The 20,973-nt window shown below is 41.8% G+C and overlaps 1 protein-coding gene across 1 annotated transcript in view; it reads right to left on the bottom strand.

Annotated features, from left to right (window-relative positions):
- Positions 1-1,709: 1,709 nt before the first annotated feature.
- The window catches only part of Smim14 (small integral membrane protein 14), a 43,898-nt gene continuing 24,634 nt past the window's right edge, over positions 1,710-20,973 (bottom strand). Inside the window, exons 4-5 of the mRNA XM_090343698.1 lie at positions 8,788-8,930; positions 1,710-2,156 (exon numbers count right to left, since the gene is read on the bottom strand). Of these exons, the coding sequence (XP_090199824.1) occupies positions 2,124-2,156; positions 8,788-8,930 (176 nt within the window). The 3' untranslated portion in view covers positions 1,710-2,123. The remainder of the gene's footprint in view (positions 2,157-8,787; positions 8,931-20,973) is intronic.

Here is a 20,973-nt window from a genome sequence, read left to right as displayed (position 1 = left end):
TCTGCCAGGGACTGGTGTTCTACCTGGGTAGAGAGCAAACTATTAGGATAGAAGCACAGATCTCCAAGGTTAATGAGCAGGGCAGGAAAAGGAATGCTACAGGGATTTATCTCCATCTACTCCATTCTATGTTCTGCTTTAAGGAATTCTTTGCTCAGATGGGTGCAGGTGGCTCATGCCTGTAATCCTAGCTACTCAGGAGGTTGAGATCTAAGGATGGCAGTTCAAAGCCAACTAGTCTGTGAGACTCTCATCTCCAATTAGTCACCAGAAAACTGGAAGTGGCACTGTGGCTTAAAGTGTAGGATGCTAGCCTTGAGTTGAAGAGCTCAGGGACAGCACCCAGGCCTAGAGTTCAAGCCCCATGACCTACCAAAAAATAAAAAATAAAAATAAAGAATTATTTTTTTCCTCCTTCCCCTGAAGGAGCGGGGCTCTAAGGACTAACCTAAGCTATCCTTGAATTCTGGATCCTTCTGTCCCCACCTCCCAGGCACTGAGAGGTTTCTTGTAGTCAAAGGCATGAGCCAGTACAAGTAACTTCTGTTTTAAATTCTTTACTAGCTACAGAGCCAGAGGTCTTCCATGTGGACCACAGCAAGAAAAATTTTTATTATGTGGCCTCTACTGGTTAAGATTTAACTTACCTGGGTTATGTTACCTTTTTATTAGTACAATTAAGAATTGGGCATATAATTTCAAGAAACTGAACAAGTTGAAATGCACAGAATTTAGGCAGTCAGTATTGGATTATGTAATGAAATGATGGCCTTTAACAATGTTTATGGCCTCTAATGTAATCATCATGGAGAGTTACTCAATTGGGTCAGAGAATGTTGAGCAGTGTACAGTGATATAGGGTCTATTTAATTTACACAAATAATCTCACAGGTCTATACACTAAAAGCCTACACTGCCTCAGCAAAAAACCCTTGCATAGGCAGCAAAGTATGTTTTAGCCTCCATAAATAATCTCCATTTACTTGCTAGAGAAAAATATTCTGTAGTGACACTGTTTCAAATAGTAAAACAATGCAATCTGTTTTTTTTTTACATACATGTCAATATTTCTCTTGTGTCAATGCTCCTTTCCCCCCAGTACATCCTCATTGCCCAACAAAAATGAGGTAAAGGGTAACAAAAAAAGATTTCTGATTGCGTTTCATTTTCCCCATTTCCCTTGGAATAAACCAAATATTCATTTATTTTTGTTAAACATAAGGAGGATAACAGAAGGCTAAATTTTTTCCTCAATGTGAACAACAAAGTTGTAAAATGGTTTCAGTCTAAAGAAAGAAGTGTTAGAACAGATCTTCCTGAGAGGTACTCATTTAAAAAATAAATGATAGCTTAAATTATTACTGGCTTAAATTATTACTAGTGTATACCTGGCCAAGGCAGAAAGAATGAACTTGTCCTCATTTCGGGAACCTCATCAGGTTATTCTTCAGTGACTTCCAAGCATCAGATAACGGACTGTAAGTCAACCACCACATTGATGAAATCATGTTTATTTATTCTGAACATCAGACATTGTTTATTAGTAGAAAATTAGTAAACAATCATTTCACTTCCCTCCTTCTAGTTTAGCCACTTAAGTCAGCCATAATGAGTGACCCACATTTCAGCTAGAGCTTGTAAAATGCTCCAAGAGCTGTCACCCACAAATCACCTATCAAGGTAAACGTAAATGCAATGTGGTTCTGTCTTCCATAATCTCAAATAACGTTACTTTATCAATACAGTCTGAAAAAATTTAAACCTATCAAAACTCTCTAAATATTTTTAAATGTGAAATCTCAAATTTCCTTCAATTGTGTCAAAAATCACCACAAAAATTACGATCACAATTACAAACAGAATGAATGGAATGTTTCAATTTAGGACAACCAAAAAAGCCCCATGTAATTTTTTAATATAATTATTTACTCAAATATACTGTAAATAGGAATTGTGAAAACACAAGAAGCAAAAGTTTGCAAGTGAAGTTTCTAGAAGCTCATGAAAACAATACCATCCCAAATTGCAGATGCAAAAGGAAAAACAGTTCTAATGCGGTTAAGAGTACTCTGGTGGTCTCCTTCATTTGGTCGTGCAAATTGTTTTGCTTCCCATACCACAAATTAGTCCACAGGAGGAGCTGGTGGATCTTGTCCCTGCCATTAAGAAAAAGAAAGAGATCTCAAGTAAATCTAATATATGAAAGAATTGGGCATAAATTCCACTTCCCTTAAACTTATTTGGATTTTTCATGTTTTTATACAAGGAATCACTAAGTGAACAATGGTTTTGCAACCTTTGTCTCATTGTGCCCTATGGTATAGAAGAGAAGAGAAATTGTGTAACAGTGATGGGGACGGTGACTGTCCCCATCAGCAGTTAACGCCCCATGCCTTTGGCTGAGGTGACTGGTTTAGTGAAGAGCACACAGAGTGTATACAGCCTGGGTTGCTGGCCCTGAGCTCTTTTAGCAGCTCTACCACTTGGAGCACAGCTCCACTTGTGGTTTTTGAGTGATGAATTGGAGATGTGAATCTCTAGGGACTTTTCTGCCTGTGCTCACTTGGAATCAACAATCCTCACACATCTGCCTTGGGAGTAGCTAGGATTACAGATTACAAGTGTGAGCCATGGAACTCTGGCTTGTGTCTGAATCTTTCTCATTACAGAAAAGTCAGCAAGGAGCGGAGAATTTCTCTTCAAAGCCTGTCTGGGCAGGAAAATCTGTGACACTCTCTCCAATTAACCACTAAAAGACTGGAAGTATTAGCCAGGGAGGTGGCTCACACCTGTAATCTTAGTTACTCAGGAGGTTGAGATCTAAGGATCCTGCCAGCTGAAGCACTAAAGAACGTGGACTTTTTTTTTTTGCCAGTCCTGGGCTTGAGCTCAGGGCCTGAGCACTGTCCTTGGACTTTCTCAAGGCTAGAGCTCTACCACTTGAGCCTCAGCACCACTTCCGGCTTTTTCTATGTATGTGGTACCAAGGAATCGAACCCGGGTCTTCGTGTATGCAAGGCAAGCACTTTAACCACTAGGCCAAATTCCCGGCCAAGAACGTGGACTTTTATCTCCAATTAACCACTAGAAAACCAGAAGTGGCATTGCAGTTCCAGGAGTAGGCAGTAGCTTTGAGCTAAAGAGCTCAGGGTCAATGCCCAGGCTGAGAATCCAAGCCCCATGATCCACAGGAAAAAAAAGAAAAGAAAAGAAAAAAAACAAAGAAATTTGGAAGTGTTGCTGTGGCTCAAAGTAGTAGAGCTCAAAAGCTCAGGGACAGGGTCCAGGCCTTAAGTTCAAGCCTCACAGCTGGCAAAACAAAAAACAAAAACAAAAACAAAAAGCTGTGGCTCTGGTGGCTCACCCTTGTAATCCTAGCAACTCAGAAGATTGAGATCTGAGAAATGCAGTTCAAAGCCAGCCTGGATACTAAAATCTGTGAGACTCATCTCTAGTTAACCAGCAGAAAACCAAAAGTGGCACTGTGGATCAAGTGGTAGAGTGCTAGCCCTGAACCCAGGCCCAGGCCCAGAGAGTTCAAGCCCCATGACCTACAAAAAAAAAAAAAAAAAAGAGGGCTGGGAGTTTGGCCTAGTGGTAGAGTGCATGCATGAAGACCCCAGTTCAATTCCTTGGTACCACATATACAGAAAAAATCCAGAAGTGGTGCTGAGGCGCAAGTGGTAAACCCTTAGCCTTGAGAAGGTTCAAGGACAGCGCTCAGGTCCTGAGTTCAAGGTCCAGCATTGGCAAAAAAAAAAAGAAAGAAAGATCAGCGAGGAAGTATATGGCTCCAGCTGCCTCTGGCAGCAATTCTATGACCACAGAGGAAGCCAACCTTGGGATGAAGCTAGGGAGCAAAGAAACTGGAGTTTTGATAATACAGCTAAACTTAGTTTGAGTTTGTCTTGTTTTTCTGAGACTTTTTTTGGGGGGACGGGGTAGTCATGGGTCTTGAGCTTGGGGTATAGGTGCTGTCACTAAGCTTTTCTGCTCAAGGTTAGTGCTCCACCTCTTTGAACCACAGATCTATTTCTGTTTTCTGGTGGTTAACTGGAGATAAGAGTCTCAAGGACTTTCCTGCCCAGGCTGGCTGTGAACCAGAAATCTCCTGTTTCAGCCTCTAAAGTAGCTTGGATTACACGCATGAGTCACCAGCACCTGGTTCTGAGACAATCTTGCGATGTGGCCCAACCTGGCCTCAAAATCTATGATCCTCTTACCTTTGCCACCAAGAACTGGGGCTATAGTTATGTAAAACTACGCCTCTATTGGCACTGTCTAAATAGCAGGGTGCAATGGCTCACGCCTGCAATCCTAGCTAATCAGGAGGCTGGGATCTAAGGATCAAGGTTCAAAGCCCGCCCTCCCACTAAAGTCCATGAAGACTCTTTTTTTTGGGGTGAGGGAAGAGTCATGGGGCTTAAACTCTGGGCCTAGCAGCTGTCCCTGAGCTCTTCAGTTCAAGGCTACCACCATACTCTTGGGCCTGGGCACTAGGATTACAGGCATGAGCCACTGTGCCGGTTTCAGTTCCGGCTCCTTGAGACTCTTATCTCCAATTAACCACTAGAAAATCAGAAGTGGTGTTGTGGCTCCAGGGGTAGGGTGGTAGCCTTAAGCTGAAGAGTTTAGGGACAGTGCCCAGGCCCAGAGTTCAAGCCCGACCAAAAAAAGAAAAACAAACAAAAAAACCTGTCTAAATACTAATGTGTGAAGCCAATAAGCCATTTTTAAAAAGCCATTTACCCAAGACATGAGATAGGGTATCAATGTATGTGAATTAATGCTTCTATCTGGTGAATAGAATATTATTAATAACAATAAAAATATATGGAAGAAAAACAAACCTATTTACTTGTTTAAATAAATTTATTTTTCTTAATTATTCTTAATTTTATCAGAAATCTCCTGAATTGAAAAAGATCAGATTTTAGGATCACTAGAAACATGTTCTAAAAGGGTGATCAGTATTTCTACTGATTGTTATTTCTATCAAGAATCAGTTACTGCTAGCCAGGCGGGATGGCTCTCGCCTATAATCCTAGCTACTCAGGAGGCTGAGATCTGAGGATCAAGGTTCAAAGCCAGCCCGGCACAAAAGGACCTGATACACTTATCTCCAATTAACCTTTAGAAAAGGGGAAGTGGGACTTGGCTCAAGGGTAGGGTGGTAGCCTTAAGCTAAAGAGCTCAGGGACAGAGCCCAGGTGAGTTCAAGCCACATGCCCCACAAAGAAAAAAAAGAATCAATTACTGCTGATTATACTTGCTTATTCAGAGGGTAAAAGAAATGCTATTCCTAGAACTTCTGGCCTATCTGGTCCAGATAGTCAATAACTCTAAGTGAGTAATGAGTTGGATTTCTTTAGCTGCAAGTGTAGTTTTAAACTGGGAAGTTGCTCTTTGATGCAAAAGTAAATAAAGGTCTACACAAAATGTAAGAAAGCAAAGAAAGGAACAATACATATATAACAAAACAATACATAAACTATTTTATGAATACTCTCCTCTCCAGGATAAGCCAAAAAAAGTACTTTTACATGTCATCAAAGATGTTTGCTTTTGGGGCATTGAGTTTGGCCTAGTGGTAGAGTGCTTGCTTAGTATGCACAAAGACCAGGGTTTGATTCCTCAGTGTCACATACACAGAAAAAAAGCCGGAAGTGGTGCTGTGGCTAAAGTGGTAGAGCTCTAGCCTTGAGAAAATCCAAGGACAGTATTCAGGCCCTGAGCTCAAGCCCAGGACTAGCAAAAAAAAAAAAACACAAAAAAACTTTTTTTTTTCTTTCCTCCTTCCTTGTTCTTTTATTACTCTTTGCTTCCCCTTCCACATACACACATATATAAAATATAAATAGTGTATATATTATTACAAGTAATAAACAACATATATATAATATATAGTATATATACTTTACATACACTATATACATAATATGTATATTTAATTTAAATATATAATGCATATATACTTTCATGCATGCCAATACTAGGGCTAGAATTTAGGGCTTCTTGCTCATGTTCACAGCCCAGGGCTTGAACTGGTAAGGCCTGGGCACTGTCCCTGAGCTTTTGTGCTCTACCACTTTGAGCTACAATGCCATTTCTGGCTTTTTGGTAGCTAATTAAAGAGACTCTCATGCACTTTCCTGCCTGGACTGGCTTTGAACCACAAGCCTCATTTCTCAGCCTCCTGAGTAGGTAGGCTTAGGGACATGAGCCACTGATATTTGACTTCTTCAGCTTTTTTTTATCTTTTACACTGTACAATTTAAGTCACATGTCCACTTCTGGCTTATGTTGGTGGCTCATTCCTATAATCTAAGTTATCTGAGAGACTAAGATCACATGATCACAGTTCAAAACAAGTCTAAGCAAAAGTCCATGAGAGTTTTATCTATTATTAACTAAAAATCCAGAAAAGGAACCTGTGGTGCCACCAGACTTGAGAGCACTAGCCTTGAGCCAAGGGCAATGTTGAGCCCCTTAAATTTATTAGACTCTAGGACTGGCACCAAAAAAACCCTTTCTCACATTAATGTTTCTCATATATCCCTTTACCATCTCAGCTGATTTACTGTGATGTGATGTAAAACTCGAAAATGTATTTAAGAGAACTTGACAGGTATTTATCCTGATAGGTCCATAGCTAGACGAGATAAATTATAAGATATCTGAAATGAAACTAGTAGGAGTGATTAAGGGCTAACACCTGAGAGCCAAAAGTTCCCAACTATGAAGGAAAGAACTGTACTATGGAGAACTAAGATTGGAGCAGTATTGTGTTCTGTGTGTGTGTGTGTGTGTGTGTGTGTGTGTGTGTGTGTGTGTGTGTATGTTTTCCAGAAGCTTGACTTCAGGGGCATTTCTGCTAAAGGCTAGTGCTCTAACAATTATGCCTTAAGACATAGCTCCACTTCCAGCCTTTTTGTTTGTTTTTGCCAGTCCTAGGGCTTGAACTCAGGGTTTGGACACTGTTTCTCTCTGAGCTTCTCTTGCACAAGGCTAGAGTTCTACCACATAAGCTACCTAACAACACTTCCAGCTCGTTCTATGTATGTGGTACTGAGGAATCAACCCAGGGATTCATGTGTGGTAGGAAAGCATTCTATCACTAAGCTACTTTCCTAACCTAAACTTCAAGCTTTTTTTTTTTTTTTTTTTTGGAGGAGGGATTATGAGGCTTGAACTCAGTGTGGGCACTGTCCCTGAGCTCTTCAGCTCAAGGTTACCACCCTACCCTTGAGCCAAGCCCCATTTCCCCTTTCCTAGAGGTTTATTGGAGGTGAGAGTCTCAGGTTCGGCTGGGAGTTTGGTCTAGTGGCAGAGTGCTTGCCTAGCATGCACAAAGGCCCAGGTTCAATTCCTTGGTATCACATACATAGGAAAAGCCGGAAGTGATGCTTGAGACTCAAGTGGTAGAGCTCTAGCCTTGAGAAAGTCCAGGGACAGTCTCAGGCCCTGGGCTCAAGCCCAGGACAGGCCAAAAAAAAAAAAAAAAAAAAAAAAAAAAAAAAGATTCTCAGGTCCTTTTGGTGTCTGGGCTGGCTTTGAACCTAGATCCTTAGATCTCAGCCTACTAAGTAGCTAGGATTACAGGCATGAGCTACCGTACCCTGCAACCTCCAGCTTTTTGGTAGTTAATTGGAGATAACTCTCACAGACTTTTGCTCGCTCTTTTTTGTTCTCTCCCTCCATCCTTCCTTCTTTCCTTTTTTCTTTCTTTTTTTGTCAGTCCTGGGGACTGAATTCAGGCCCTGAGCACTGTCCCTGGGCTTTTCTCAAGGCTAATGATCTACTACTTGAGCCACAGAACTACTCCCAGATTTTTCTGTGTATGTAGTACCGAGGAATCAAACCTGGGTCTTCATGTATGCTAGGCAAGCACTCTACCACTAGTCCAAATTCCCGGCCTTTTGTTCTTTCTTTACATTCTCTCAAATGCTCTTTTTCATCATTTGTGAGTACTATATCAATAAAAAAAAAAACACTAACTATGGGCTGGGAGCATAGCCTAGTGGTAAGAGTGCTTGGCTAGCATGCATGAAGTCCTGGGTTCGATTCCTTGGTACCACATACTAAGAAAAAGCTGGAAGTGGCTCTGTGGCTCAAGTGGCATAGTGCTAGCCTTGAGTAAAAAATGTATTATAACAGTACCCAGGCCATGAGTTCAAGCCCCAGAACTAGAAGAAAAAAAAGAAAAAACCCTCACTGTTCACGGTGGCTCACACCTGTATCCTACTCAGGAGGCACAGATCTGAGGATCTCAGTTCAAAGCCAGCCTAGGCACTACAGATTGTGAGACTCTGATTTCCAATTAACCACTAAAAAACTGGAAATGGTGCTGTGGCTCAAGAGTTAGGGTGGCAGCCTTGAGCTGAAGAGCACCCAGGCCCGGAGTGGAAGTCCTACAACTGACAAAAAACAAAAACAAACAAAAAAACTCTCAGGTTTTCCTGCCCTGACTGTCTTTGAACCAAAATTCTGAGATCTGTCTCCTGAGTAGCTAAGATTATAGGTGTGAACCACCAACTGTGAGCTGTGCTGTGGATCTTTTTTTTTCTGTAATTTTCATATTAAAAACAAATTTATTTTTAAATTACTTTTGAACTTTTGGTTTTTGCTACTATTTCCTGATTAGCTCCACAAAGGGCCATTTGTGATTACAAGATATACTAGGACTAAACAGGAAGAATTTCCACTAAGAGTTAAATCTTATTCTTGCTAATGTATATTTAATAACACGCACTCATCCCACAAGGTGTTCTAAGTCATAACACTTACATTGTGTGGACTAGTTGGCTTGCCAGGTAGGTTGGATCCTCTTAGGTTAGGGGGTCTCAGTAAGAACAAGATCACTGCAATAACCATCCAGGCCATCAGGATCATAGTAACACTGATGCCATTGTCACCAGAAGGTCCTGGTACTAAAGAAAATAGAAATGTATGTTACAAAGTGTAGCCTGATCATAATACTGTTCAATAAATATAAAATTAATTTTTTTCAGTCCTGGGGCTTGAACTCAGCGTCTGAGTACTGTCTTTGGACAGTGTTTTGCTCAAGGCTAGTTCTCTGCCACTTGAACCACAGCACTACCTCCAGCTTTTTCTGTGTATATGGTTCTGAGGAACTGAATCTGGGGCTTCGTGCATGCTAGATGAGCACTCTATCACTAGGCCATGTTCCCTTCCCTGTAAAAATTAATTCTAATGGTTATATGCCAGCTTCAGAAATTACAGTAATTAAAAAGAACTGTATAAGGCTGGGAGTTGGCCCAGTGGTAGAGTGCTTGCCTAGCATGCAGGAAGACCCAGGTTTGATTCCTCTGTACCACTACATAGAAAAGCCAGAGGTGGTGCTGTGGCTCAAGCGGTAGAGGAAAAAGCCCAAGGATAGTGCTCAGGCCCTGAGTACAAGCAAATCACAGGACTGGCAAAAGCAAAACCAAACCAAAAACTGCTAATAATTAAGAGAACAGAAGCAGTATGTTACTAAATTTCCTTTTCCTGCTCGGTGCAGTGGCTCACACCTGTAATCGTAGCTACTCAGGGCGCTGAGATCTGAGGATTGTGGTTCAAAGCCTGCCTATGCACTAAAGTCCGAGAGACTCTTAACTCCAATTAACCTCTAGAAAATGGGGAATGGAGCTTGGCTCAAGGGTAGGGCAGTAGTCTTCAGTTGAAGAGCTCAGGGACAATGCCCAAGCCAAGTTCAAGTCCCATGACCCACCAAAAAAAAATTCCTTTTCCTTCAGTAAGAAAAGTATCTGTGAGCCACTGTTACCCAGATACATACATACATACATACACACACACACACACACACACACACATACACACACACAATACACAACACATACATATGCTTATATGTGTGTGTGTGTGTGTGTGTATATATATATATATATATATATATATACTTCTTCCTTCCCCTTCCTTCCTTCCCCTCCCTCCCTCCCTCTCTCCCTCCCTTCCTCCCTCCCTCCCTCCCTCCCTTCCTTCCTTCCTTTTTGCCAGTCCTAGGTTTTGAACTCAGGACCTGGGCACTGTTCCTGAACTAGGTGCCAGTGGCTAACGCATGTAATCTTAGTTTCACAGAAGGCTGACCTCTAAGGATTTTGGTTCAAAGACAGCCCAAGGAGGAAAGTCTGTGAAACACTCATTTCCAATTAACTACCAAAAAGCCAGGAGAGGTATGGTTTATGTGGTGGATCTAGTGCTTTTACCTTGAATAAGAAAGCTCAGGGACAAAACCCAGGCCCTGAGTTCAAGTTCCTGTACAGGCAAAGGTGCAGACATGTACACACACAAATACTACTGCTATTAATAATAATAATTAGTATTATTATAATGAAATGCTAAACTACCAAAGCCAATACTAATGCTATTCATAGACTGAGTGACTTATTTATTATTTTGTTTTGTTTTGTTTTTGCCAGTCCTGGGCTTGAGCTCAGGGCCTGAGCACTGTCTTTGGACTTTCTCAAGGCTAGAGCTCTACCACTTGAGCCTCTGCACCACTTCCGGCTCTTTTCTATATGTGGTACCGAGGAATCAAACCCGGGTCTTCATGCATGCTAGGCAAGCACTTTAACCACTAGGCCAAACTCCCGGCCCTTATTTATTATTTTTACAAGTAAAATATTCTGATATCTCATGAAATTTAATTTTAGATGATAAATTTATTATTTCTAGTGAAAAGATTCCTTTATAGTGCTCTCCCACTTGATCTACAGTTGTTAATTGCAGGAAAGAGTCACAGACTTTATTGCCTGGCTGGCTTCACACCATAATCCTCAGATCTCAACCCCCACAGTAGCTAGAATTACAGGCATGAGCCACCAGCACCAAGCTATCTGCTTTTTTTTTTTTCTTTTTTTGTGGGTCATGAACTTGGCCTGGGGACAGTCCCTGAGCTCTTCAGCTCAAGACTACCGCCCTACTCTTGAGCCAAGTCCCATTTCCCCTTTTTTAGAGGTTAACTAGAGATAAGAGTATCAGGTTCTTTTGTGCCCCACTGTCTTTGAACCTTGATCCTCAAATCTCAGCCTCCAAAAGTAGCTAGGAATTACAGGGGTAAGCCACTGTGCTCTGCTAGGCTTCCTTTTTTTTTTCTTTTTAACAGTCCTGGGACTTAACCTCAGGGCCTGAGCATTGTCCTTGGGCTTTCCTCAAGGCTAGAGCTCTGCTACTTGAGTCATAGCACCACTTCCAGCTTTTCTATATATGTGGTACCAAGGAATTGAACCTGGGTCTTCATGCATGCTAGGCAAGTATTACCACTAGGCCAAACTCGTGGCCCTCCTTTTTAATATTCTCATAGTAATAAAAATGTCACCAAGCACTGGTGGCTCATGCCTATAACTCTAGCTACTCAGGAGGCTGAATCTGAGGATCAGGTTCAAAGCCAGTCCAGGTACAAAAGTCTGTGAGACTCTGATCACAATAACCCACCAGAAAACCAGAGGTAGCACTGTGGCTCAAGGGGTAGAGCTTTGAGCAGAAGAATTCAGAGACATAGACCAGGCCCAGAGTTCAAGCCCCATGACCTACCAAAAAAAAAGTCAATTTTCAGTCAGGATTGTGGCCTAGTGGTAGAGTGCTTGCCTAACATGCATGAAACTCTAGGTTCAATTTCTTGGTATCATATACACAGAAAAAGCTGGATATGGTGTTGTGGCTCAAGTGGTAGAGCACTAGCCTTGAGATGAAGAGCTCAAGGACAATGACTAGGCCCAGAGTTCAAGTGCCGCAACCACAAACAACAACAACAACAACACAACAACAACAACAACAACAACAAACAGTACAAGTAGACACCAATCAGCAGCAGGCTTTATTCCTCTAATCTTTTTTTTTTTTTTTTTTGTCGGTCTTGGTACTTGAACTCTGGGCCAGGACGCTATCCATGAGCCTTCAGCTCAAGTCTATGGCCCTACCCCTGAGCCATAGCCCCTCTTCTGTTTTCTAGCTGTTCATTGGAGATAAGAGTCTCATATTCTTTAGTGTTGGGGCTGGCTTTGAAAGGAGATCCTCAGATCTCAGCCTCATCCCTCTAATTTTTGGTTAACCACATTATCCTGATACAGCTTTCACTGTGGAGCAAATTTATGAAAATCAACAATACAGCTGGTCTCCATAACACTTTTTTTTTTTTGCCAGTCCTGGAGCTTGAACTCAGGGCCTGAGCACTGTCCTTGGATTTTTCTCAAGGCTAGAACTCTACCACTTGAGTCTCAGCGCCACTTCTGGCTTTTTCCAAGTATATGGTACCAAGGAATCGAACCCGGGTCTTCGTGCATGCTAGGTGAGCACTCCACAACTAGGCCAAACTCCTGGCCCCTCTTTTTCTTTTCTCAAGACTAGCATTCTACCATTTGAATGCCACTACTGGCTTCTCTGGTAGTTAATCTGAGATAAGAGTCTCATGGACTTTCCTGACCAGGCTTGTCTTCGAACCATAATCCACAGATCTCAGCCTCCTGAGTAGGTAGGATTATAGATGTGAGGCTCCATAACACTTTTTATGAAAATCAAGAAAAATTATTTTATATATTTTTCTAGGGAAAACCTGGACACACTGGGGGGAGGGAAAGTGGGGAAAAAATCATGGGAAGGTATATCAATGTTCAAGAAGTAAGATAGCCACTGCCAAACAAATGTTACCGTAACCCCTCTATATATCAGCCCGACAATTAAAAACCAAAACCAAACAAAACCAGACACACAATGGAAAAAGAAGCTGAAAGGAGCTGTAACCACATGAAATAATGAACTCCTGGGCCTGGAGTGTGGCCTAATGCTCGCCTTGCATGCATGAAGCTCTGGGTTAAATTCCTCAGTATCACATACACAGAAAAGATGAAACTGGTGCTGTGGCTCAAGTGGTAGAGTGCTAGCCTTGAGAAAGCCCAGAGTTCAAGCCTAAGGACTGACAAAGAAAGAAAGAGATAAAGAAAGAGTTATATATTCAATTACATTATCTCAAGTAAATCTAACATATCTGTGCAAGCCCAAAGGTTACAAAATGTACAAATGCAAGTGAACCCTTCCCTTAAACAAGTTCAAAGTCTAAAGCCAATGGAAGCAAACAACTGGCAAATTTGACCAAGGCCTTGCAGGATGACTAGGCATTTTTTTTTTCTTTGTGAGGCATAAACTCTGGGCCTGGGAATTGTCCCTGAGCTCTTCAGCTCAAGGCTAGTGTTCTACCACTTTGAGTCATAGCACTACTTCTGATTTTCGGTAGTTAATTGGAGATAAGAGTCTCCTGGGGCCAGGAGTTTGGCCTAGTGGTAGAGGCCTGCCTAGCATGCACGAAGACCCGGGTTCAATTCCTTGTTACCACATACATAGAAAAAAGCCAGAAGTGGTGCCGTGGCTCAAGTAGTAGAGCTCTAGCCTTGAGAAAGCCCAAGGACAGTTCTCAGGCCCTGAGCTCAAGCCCAGGATTGGCAAAAAAAAAAAAAAAAAAAAGAGTATCCTGGACTTTCATGCCTGGTCTGACTTTGAATTGAGATCCTCAGATCTCAGCCTCCTGAGCATCTAGTATTTCAGGCGTGAACCACTGGCACCCAGTTTAACCAGACATTTATTAGTGAGAAAACTGGTATCAAGAGGTAAGGAGATGAGGGGAAAAAAAGAGCAAAACCTGATAGGTGTCAGCAGTTCATGGTTGTGATATTAGCTACTCAGGAGGCTATTACCCGAGGATTAAGTTCAAAGCCAGCTGATGCAGGAAAATCTGTGAGACTGAACTCCTATTGACCAAAACCTGCAACATTGAAGGTGTGGCTCACGCAGTAGAAGGGCCTAATGAAATAGTGAGACCCAAGTGGATTCATGATAATGGCATGCAAAAAAGTGAAAACGAATCAGGAGCATAGCCTTGTGGCTGGGTGCTTGACTAGGCGTGTACAAAGCTCTGGGTTCAATTTCCCAGAATCACATACACAGAAAAAGCTGGAAATGGCACTGTGAAGCAAATGGCAGAGTGCTAGCCTTTTAGCAAAAGAGCTCATGGAGAGCACCCAGGCTCTGAGTTAAAGTCCCATAATCAATAAGAAAAAAAGCTAGTTATAAAAAAAAATCATTAAAAATGCATTTAAACCAGGCCAGGTGGCTCACGTCTATAATCCTAGCCACTCAGGATGCTGAGATCTGAGAATTGTGCTTCAAAGCCAGCCTGGGAGACTCATATCTCCAATTGACTACTAGAAAACTGGAAGTGGCATTGAGGTTCAAGGGGTTGGGGGAAGCCTTGAGCTGAAGAACTCAGAGACAGCACCAGGCCCAGAGTCCAAGCCCTACTTTCAGAAAAAAAAAATTAAAAAGAAAAAGAACAAAAAAGAACAAAACAACAGTGAAAGTGGACACCCACCAGCAGTAGGCTTTATCCCTCTAATTTTTGGTTAACCACATTATTTTTGGTACAGCTTTCACTTTAGAGTCAGTTTACTCAAATTAATTCATTCTCTCTCTCTCTCTCTCTCTCTCTCTCTCTTTCTCTCCCTCCCCCCCTCCCCCTCTCCCTAACTCCCTCCCTCTCCCTCTCCCTCTCTCTTTCTCTCTCTCTGTCCAGTCATGGAGCTTGAACTCTGAGCCTTTGGCAGTGTCTCTGAGCTCTTTTTTTGCTTCCTGAGTAGCTAGGATTACAGTTATAAAGCATCGGTGCCTGCCTCCCTAACCATCTTTATGGCGATCAAGCAGAATTCTTCTATATACTTTTCTAGGGAACAAACATGGACACACAATGGAAAAAGAAGCTATAAGAAGCTGCAACCACATGAAATAATGAACTCCACATTCAATTACATTGTTTCAATATATACAACACACCTGAGTAAGCATAAAGGGTACAAAAGGTACAAATACAAGTGAACCCTTCCCTTAAGCAAGTTCAAAGTCTAAAGCCAATGGAAGCAAACAACTGGCACAATTTGACCAAGGCCTTGCAGGATGACTAGGCATTTTTTTTTTCTTTGTGAGGCATAAACTCTGGGCCTGGGAATTGTCCCTGAGCTCTTCAGCTCAAGGCTGGTATTCTACCACCTGGGGTCACAGCACTATTTCTGGTTTTCTGGTAGTTGGAGATATGCGTCTTCTGGACTTTTATGTCTGGTCTGGCTTTGACTCGAGATTCTCAGATCTCAGCTTCCTGAGCATCTAGGATTTCAGGCGTGAACCACTGGCACCCAGCTTGTCTAGACATTTATTAATGAGAAAAGTGGTGTCAAGAGGAGAGGAGGTGAGGGAAACAAAAGAGTAAAACTTGGGAAGAGACAGCCCATGGTTGTAATATTAGCTACTCAGGAGGTTAATACCTGAGGATTGAGTTCAAAGCCAGCTGATACAGAAAAGTCTGTGAGACTGAATTCCTACTGACCAAAACCTGCAACATTGAAGGTGTGGTTCAAGCAGTAGAAGGACCTAATGAAAGAGTGAGGCCCAAGTGGATCTCTGGTACTGACATGCATAAAAGAAGTGAGAAGCCAGGTGGTGGTGGTTCACACCTTTAATCCCAGCTCCTTAAGACTGAGATCTGAGGGTCGCTGTTTGCAACCAACCTGAGCAGAGAAGTCCCTGAGACTCTTACCTCCAATTAACTATAAAAAGTGAGTTTCCATAAGCATAAATAATGAAAGAGGTAAGAGACTGTCAATATTAATTTGGATCTTGGTAAACTATCTAAATTTCTACCATGGTGTAAGTATAAAATAAACCTTTAGGTTTTATAGAATTGTTTATTAGCTGGATGTGGTGGCTCATCCTGTAATCTTAGCTACACATTAGGCTGCAATTGGAGGACTGTGGTTGAAAGCCAACCTTGGCACTAAAGTCCCTGAGACTCTTATCTTCAATTAATCACTAGAAAACCAGAAATGGCACTGCAATTTAAAGGATACAGTGGTAGCCTTGAGCTGAAGTGCTCAGGGACAAGGCCCAGGCCCAGGGGTAGGGTTGTAGCCTTGAACTTAAGAGCTCAAGGACAGCACCCAGGTCCAGAGTCCAAGTCCCAAGACCAATCAAAAAATAAAATAAAAAAATCAGGAACAGTGGCTAAGTCCTGAATTCAAGTCCTAGGCCTGGCACCCCCGCCAAAAAAAAAAAAAAACGCAAGCAAATAACGCACACTTCCACATACAACCAATCAAAAGTAATTGAGGAGGTTGAGCATGCTAGCACAGATCTCTAATACTAACCAGCAATCACTGAAGTCCATGACTAGTCAGGGCTACAACAGTGCAACTGTGACAAAAATAAAAATAAAAAGATGACTACCAACATGCCTTGGAATCAGGACTCAATTCCCAACACCACAATAAACATTTTTTTTTTTTTTTTGGTGAGTCATGGGGCTTGATCTCTGGGCCTGGGCACTGTCCTGAGCTCTTTAGCTCAAGGCTACCACCCTACCCCTGGGCCTGGGCGTTGTCCCTGAGCTCATCTCAAGGCTACTGCCCTACTCTTGAACCAAGCCCCACTTCCTGTTTTTTAGAAGTTAATTGCAGAGTCTCAGGTCCTTCTGTGCCCAGGCAGGCTTTGAAGCTTGAGCCTTAGATCTCAGCCTCCTGAATGGCTAGGATTACTGGCACGAGCCTCCACACCCGGCTAATAATCAATTTTATGAAACCTAAAGGTGTATTTTATATTTACACCATGGCAGAAATTTATATAGTTTACCAATAGATCCAAGTCAATATTGACAATCTCTTATCTGTTTCATTATTTATGCTTTAAAAAAAAAAGATTGGAGTTATTACTAGAGTTTCTAAATTTAGTATGAAGTTAAGATCATTTTCTGGTCATTACAATGTTGCAGTTAATATTAACTATTCCAGATTGGGTCCTGGTGGCTCCTGTAATCCTAGCTACTCAGGAGGCTGAGATCTGAGGATTGGTTCAAAGCCAGCCCAGGCATGAAAGTCCATAAGACTCTCATCTCCAATTAACCCCCCAAAGTCAGAAGTGGCACTGTGGATGAAACTGGTAGAATGTTAGCCTTTAGCTGAAAAGCTCAGGGTCAGTGGGCAGGCCAGAGTTCAAGTTGTAAAACTGAGGAAAAAATATTTTTTGCAATAATAGAGGATAAATTGTAATAAAAGAGGATAATTACATATATCATACGTTTGCTAGAAATGGAAAAATAAAGGGGAATAGGGGTTATGAAGACCAGACATTTTAGGCAGAGGACTCAGAAAAGTCATAGAGGTAACTGTACAATAAAAACATAAAGAAAGCAAGAGAATGAGAATGGGCTAGGTGTTGTGGTACACGCCTGTAATCCTAGAAAATTTGAGGCAAAGGTAAAAGGATCATGGTTCAACATAGCCCTGTATAAGTAAACATAAGACTCTAGCCACAAAATAACCAAAGACACAGGGCTGTCTTGAACACTTGTGTGTTAAACTTGTCATTTGAAATATGATGTAAAAATCAATGTTAATAAATTCTTTAATAAAAAAAAACCACAGGGCTGTGGGTATGTTCAAGTATAATTATTTTAATTATAATAGAGCATGAAATTCCCATCATCATTTTTAGTTTTTCTTAAACAGCAACACATATTTAAATGCAAAGAGATATAAAACATGTCATAACTGAACATGGTGGCTCATGCCTGTAATCCTAGCTACTCAAGAGGCTGTGATCTGAGGATTACAGTGAAAAGCAGCCCTAGCAGAAAAGCCCTTGAGACTCTATTCTCCAGTTAACCTCCAGAAAACCTAAGTGGACCTGTGGCTCAAAGTGGTAAAGTGCTAGCCTGGAGCAAAAGAGCTAAGAGATAGTACCAAGGACCTGAATTCAACAGAAAAAGTACTTTTATATTTATTGGGAAAATATTAAAGTAGCTTCAGCCAGAGCAATCAGCTCCAATTATTTCATAAAGCATAGGATAGCTTGAGCCAGGTGCTAGTGGCTCATGCCTATAATTCTAGCTAATTCGGAGGCTGAGATTTGAAGATCAGAGTTCAAAGCCATCCCAAACAGACTACTCTGAGATACTCTTAATTAACCAATTAACCAGCAAACAGCTCATTTTAACTAGCAAAAAGCTGGAAGCAGAGGTATATTTCAAGTGATACAGCCAGCCCTGAACAAAAAAAAAAAAAGTCAACCAATAGCTCAAGGGTCTGAGTTCAAGCCTCAGTACTGCCAGCCACCCCCATAGTTAACATTTTAAAAAATAAATAAAAGAGTAGCTTTCATAAAGAATCTTCACCAATGTTTACTAATCATTAGGGGAATCAACTTGCCATTATAGCTAAAAGAATAATCAAGCTCTAAGACTCACTTTTTCATTTAGGGTAAGGAAATGACATTTCACCTACAAGACTATGTGGTTTCAGGTATAGTTGGCTAAAGAGTCACAAATACCACAATGTAATAAATACTTGTTTTCCTGTGAAGAGTTCAATGAGATTACTTTTAACTGGAAAAGCAGGTTTCAGCTTTACCCTCAGAGGTAAATACCTGACCTGTACACACAGAGGAATGAATACTACTGGAGAAGCGTCGTACATCTAGAGCAAGGGAAGTACTATTATCCTTCACTTCCATGAGCACCATTCCCCAATGCCATAATGGGCTTTGTGCTGACAGTTTCTGTCTTGCAAGGCACTACACCAGCAACTACTTCTCCAATTTACTGTAGTTATAAAGTTAATGGAATATCCAGATCAATCATTTAAAAATATATAATAAAAGTATTAATAATGCTGTGTCTTGTTCCAAATTCAAATACATCTCAGCATCTGAGATGTAGGTCAGTGGTAGGGCACTTGCTACTTATGTGTGAAGCTTCAATCTCCAACACCAGTAAAATAAGCAAATAAAACTGCAACTGGGAGCTGGGAGTTTGGCCTAATGGTAGAGTGCTTGATTAGCATGCACGAAGACCAGGGTTCGACTCCTTGGTACTACATACATAGGAAAAAAAACAAAACAAAACACTGGAAATAGTGGCAGAGTGCTAGCCTTGAGAAAAGCCCAAGGACAGTTCTCAGGCCAGACTTCAACCCCGACGACTAGCAAAAAACAAAACAAAACAAAACAACAACAACAAAAAACACCTGCAATTGGCGCACTGACAACTGACACATTTGTCAAAAGTCCTTAAACGGCCAGAAGCTGATAGCTCAAGCCTATAAGCCTAGCTACTTCAGAGACTGACATTTGAGGATCTCAGTCTGAGAATAATGTGGGAAGGAAGGTCCAAGACCTTTATCTCCAATTAACTACCAACCAACCAACCAATCAACTAAAAACAGAAATGAAGCTGTAGCTCAAGTGGTGGAGTACTAGTCTTCAGCAAAAAGCTCAAGAACAGGGATGGAAGTGTGGCCTAGAGGTAGAGTACTTGCCTAGCATACACAAAGCCCTGGGTTGGATTGCTTGGTACCCATACACAGAAAAAGCCAGAAATGGTGCTGTGGTTCAAGTCGCAGAGTTCTAGTCTTAAGAAAGCTTAAGGACAGGGGCCAGCCCTGAATTCAAGGCCCAGAACTAGGAGAAAAAAAAAAAAGTCAAGCTGGGCGTGGTGGCTCACTCCTCTAACAGCACCAGGAAAATCTGTAAATCAATCATGCTCTACAAATTTCAAGTCATGGGGCCAGGAGTTTATCCTAGTGGTAGAGTGCCTGCCTAGCATGCATAAAGACCTAGGTTTAATTCCTCAGTACCACATACATAGAAAAAGCCAGAAGTGGTGCTGTGTCTCAAGGTAGAGCACTAACCTTCAGGAAAGCCCAAGGACAGTGCTCAGGCCCTGAGCTCAAGCCCAGGACTGGCCCTTGAGCCCAAAAAGGAGCTCAGAGACAGTGCCTAGGCCCTGACTTCAAGCCCAAGACCAACACACACTCACACACATACACGTATGCAATTGTAAGGCAGGCATTGGTGGTTACGCCTATAATCTTAGCTACTCAGGAGGCTGAGATCTGAAGATTCCAGTTCAAATACATCCTAGGCAGGAAAGGCCACGAGACTTTTATCTCCAATTAACCACCAGAAAACTGGAAGTCATTCTGTACCTCAAGACAGTAGAGCACTATTTTTGAGCAAAAGAGCTCAGGGACATGGCCCAGGCTCTGAGTTCAAGACCCAGACTAAAAAAATTTATGTGTAACTGTTCATGTAGGTCTTTGAGTGATACTGCAGTTTGAACTCTTGTTAGCAGGCTCCAAACAGCTGAGGCAAACCTCAGCCCTGTTTTTCACTTATTATTCTTATTCTTATTCATTTTAAAATTTTTTTTTTTTTTGCCAATCCTGGGCCTTGAACTCAGGGCCTGAGCACTGGCCTTGCATACTTTTTGCTCATGGATAGCACTCTGCCATTTGAGCCACAGCACCATTTCCAGCTTTTTCTTTGTATGTGGTTCCAGGAAATCAAACCCAGAGCTTTGCGAATGCTAGGTAAGCACTGAATTACTAGGCCAAACTCCCCGCCCCTTCAATCATTTTTTTTTTTTTTTTTGCCAGTCCTGGGCTTGAGCTCAGGGCCTGAGCACTGTCCTTGGACTTTCTCAAGGCTAGAGCTCTACCACTTGAGCCTCAGCACCACTTCCGGCTTTTTTCTATGTATGTGGTACCGAGGAATCGAACCCAGGTCTTCATGCATGCTAGGCAAGCACTTTAACCACTAGGCCAAACTCCCGGCCCCCCTTCAATCATTTTTAAGATAAGAGTCTCACTTTCTGCCCAGGCTATTCCTGCTGAATCAATGAGATTAAAGGCCACTATTCCTCACTGGAGAAAAAGAATATTTCAAATTTTTCCCAAGCAGCCCTCAACCAATTCTTAGCCTTCAGGCTTAGTTACCATTTGGTTTTATTTTTCTATGACAGTTTGGGTCTTTGGGCTGAGAGCGTGGCCTTTTGATAGAGTGCTTGCTTAATGTGCATGAAGACCTGGGTTTGATTTCTCAGTACCAAATATACAGAAAAAGCCAGAAGTGGTGCACTTGAGG

The sequence above is a fragment of the Megascapheus bottae genome, chromosome 13 (assembly GCF_031878675.1).
Source record: "Megascapheus bottae isolate mThoBot1 chromosome 13, mThoBot2.hap1, whole genome shotgun sequence".
In the NCBI taxonomy this organism is placed as follows: domain Eukaryota; kingdom Metazoa; phylum Chordata; class Mammalia; order Rodentia; family Geomyidae; genus Megascapheus; species Megascapheus bottae.
This window is presented reverse-complemented; position numbering and strand designations above follow the sequence as displayed.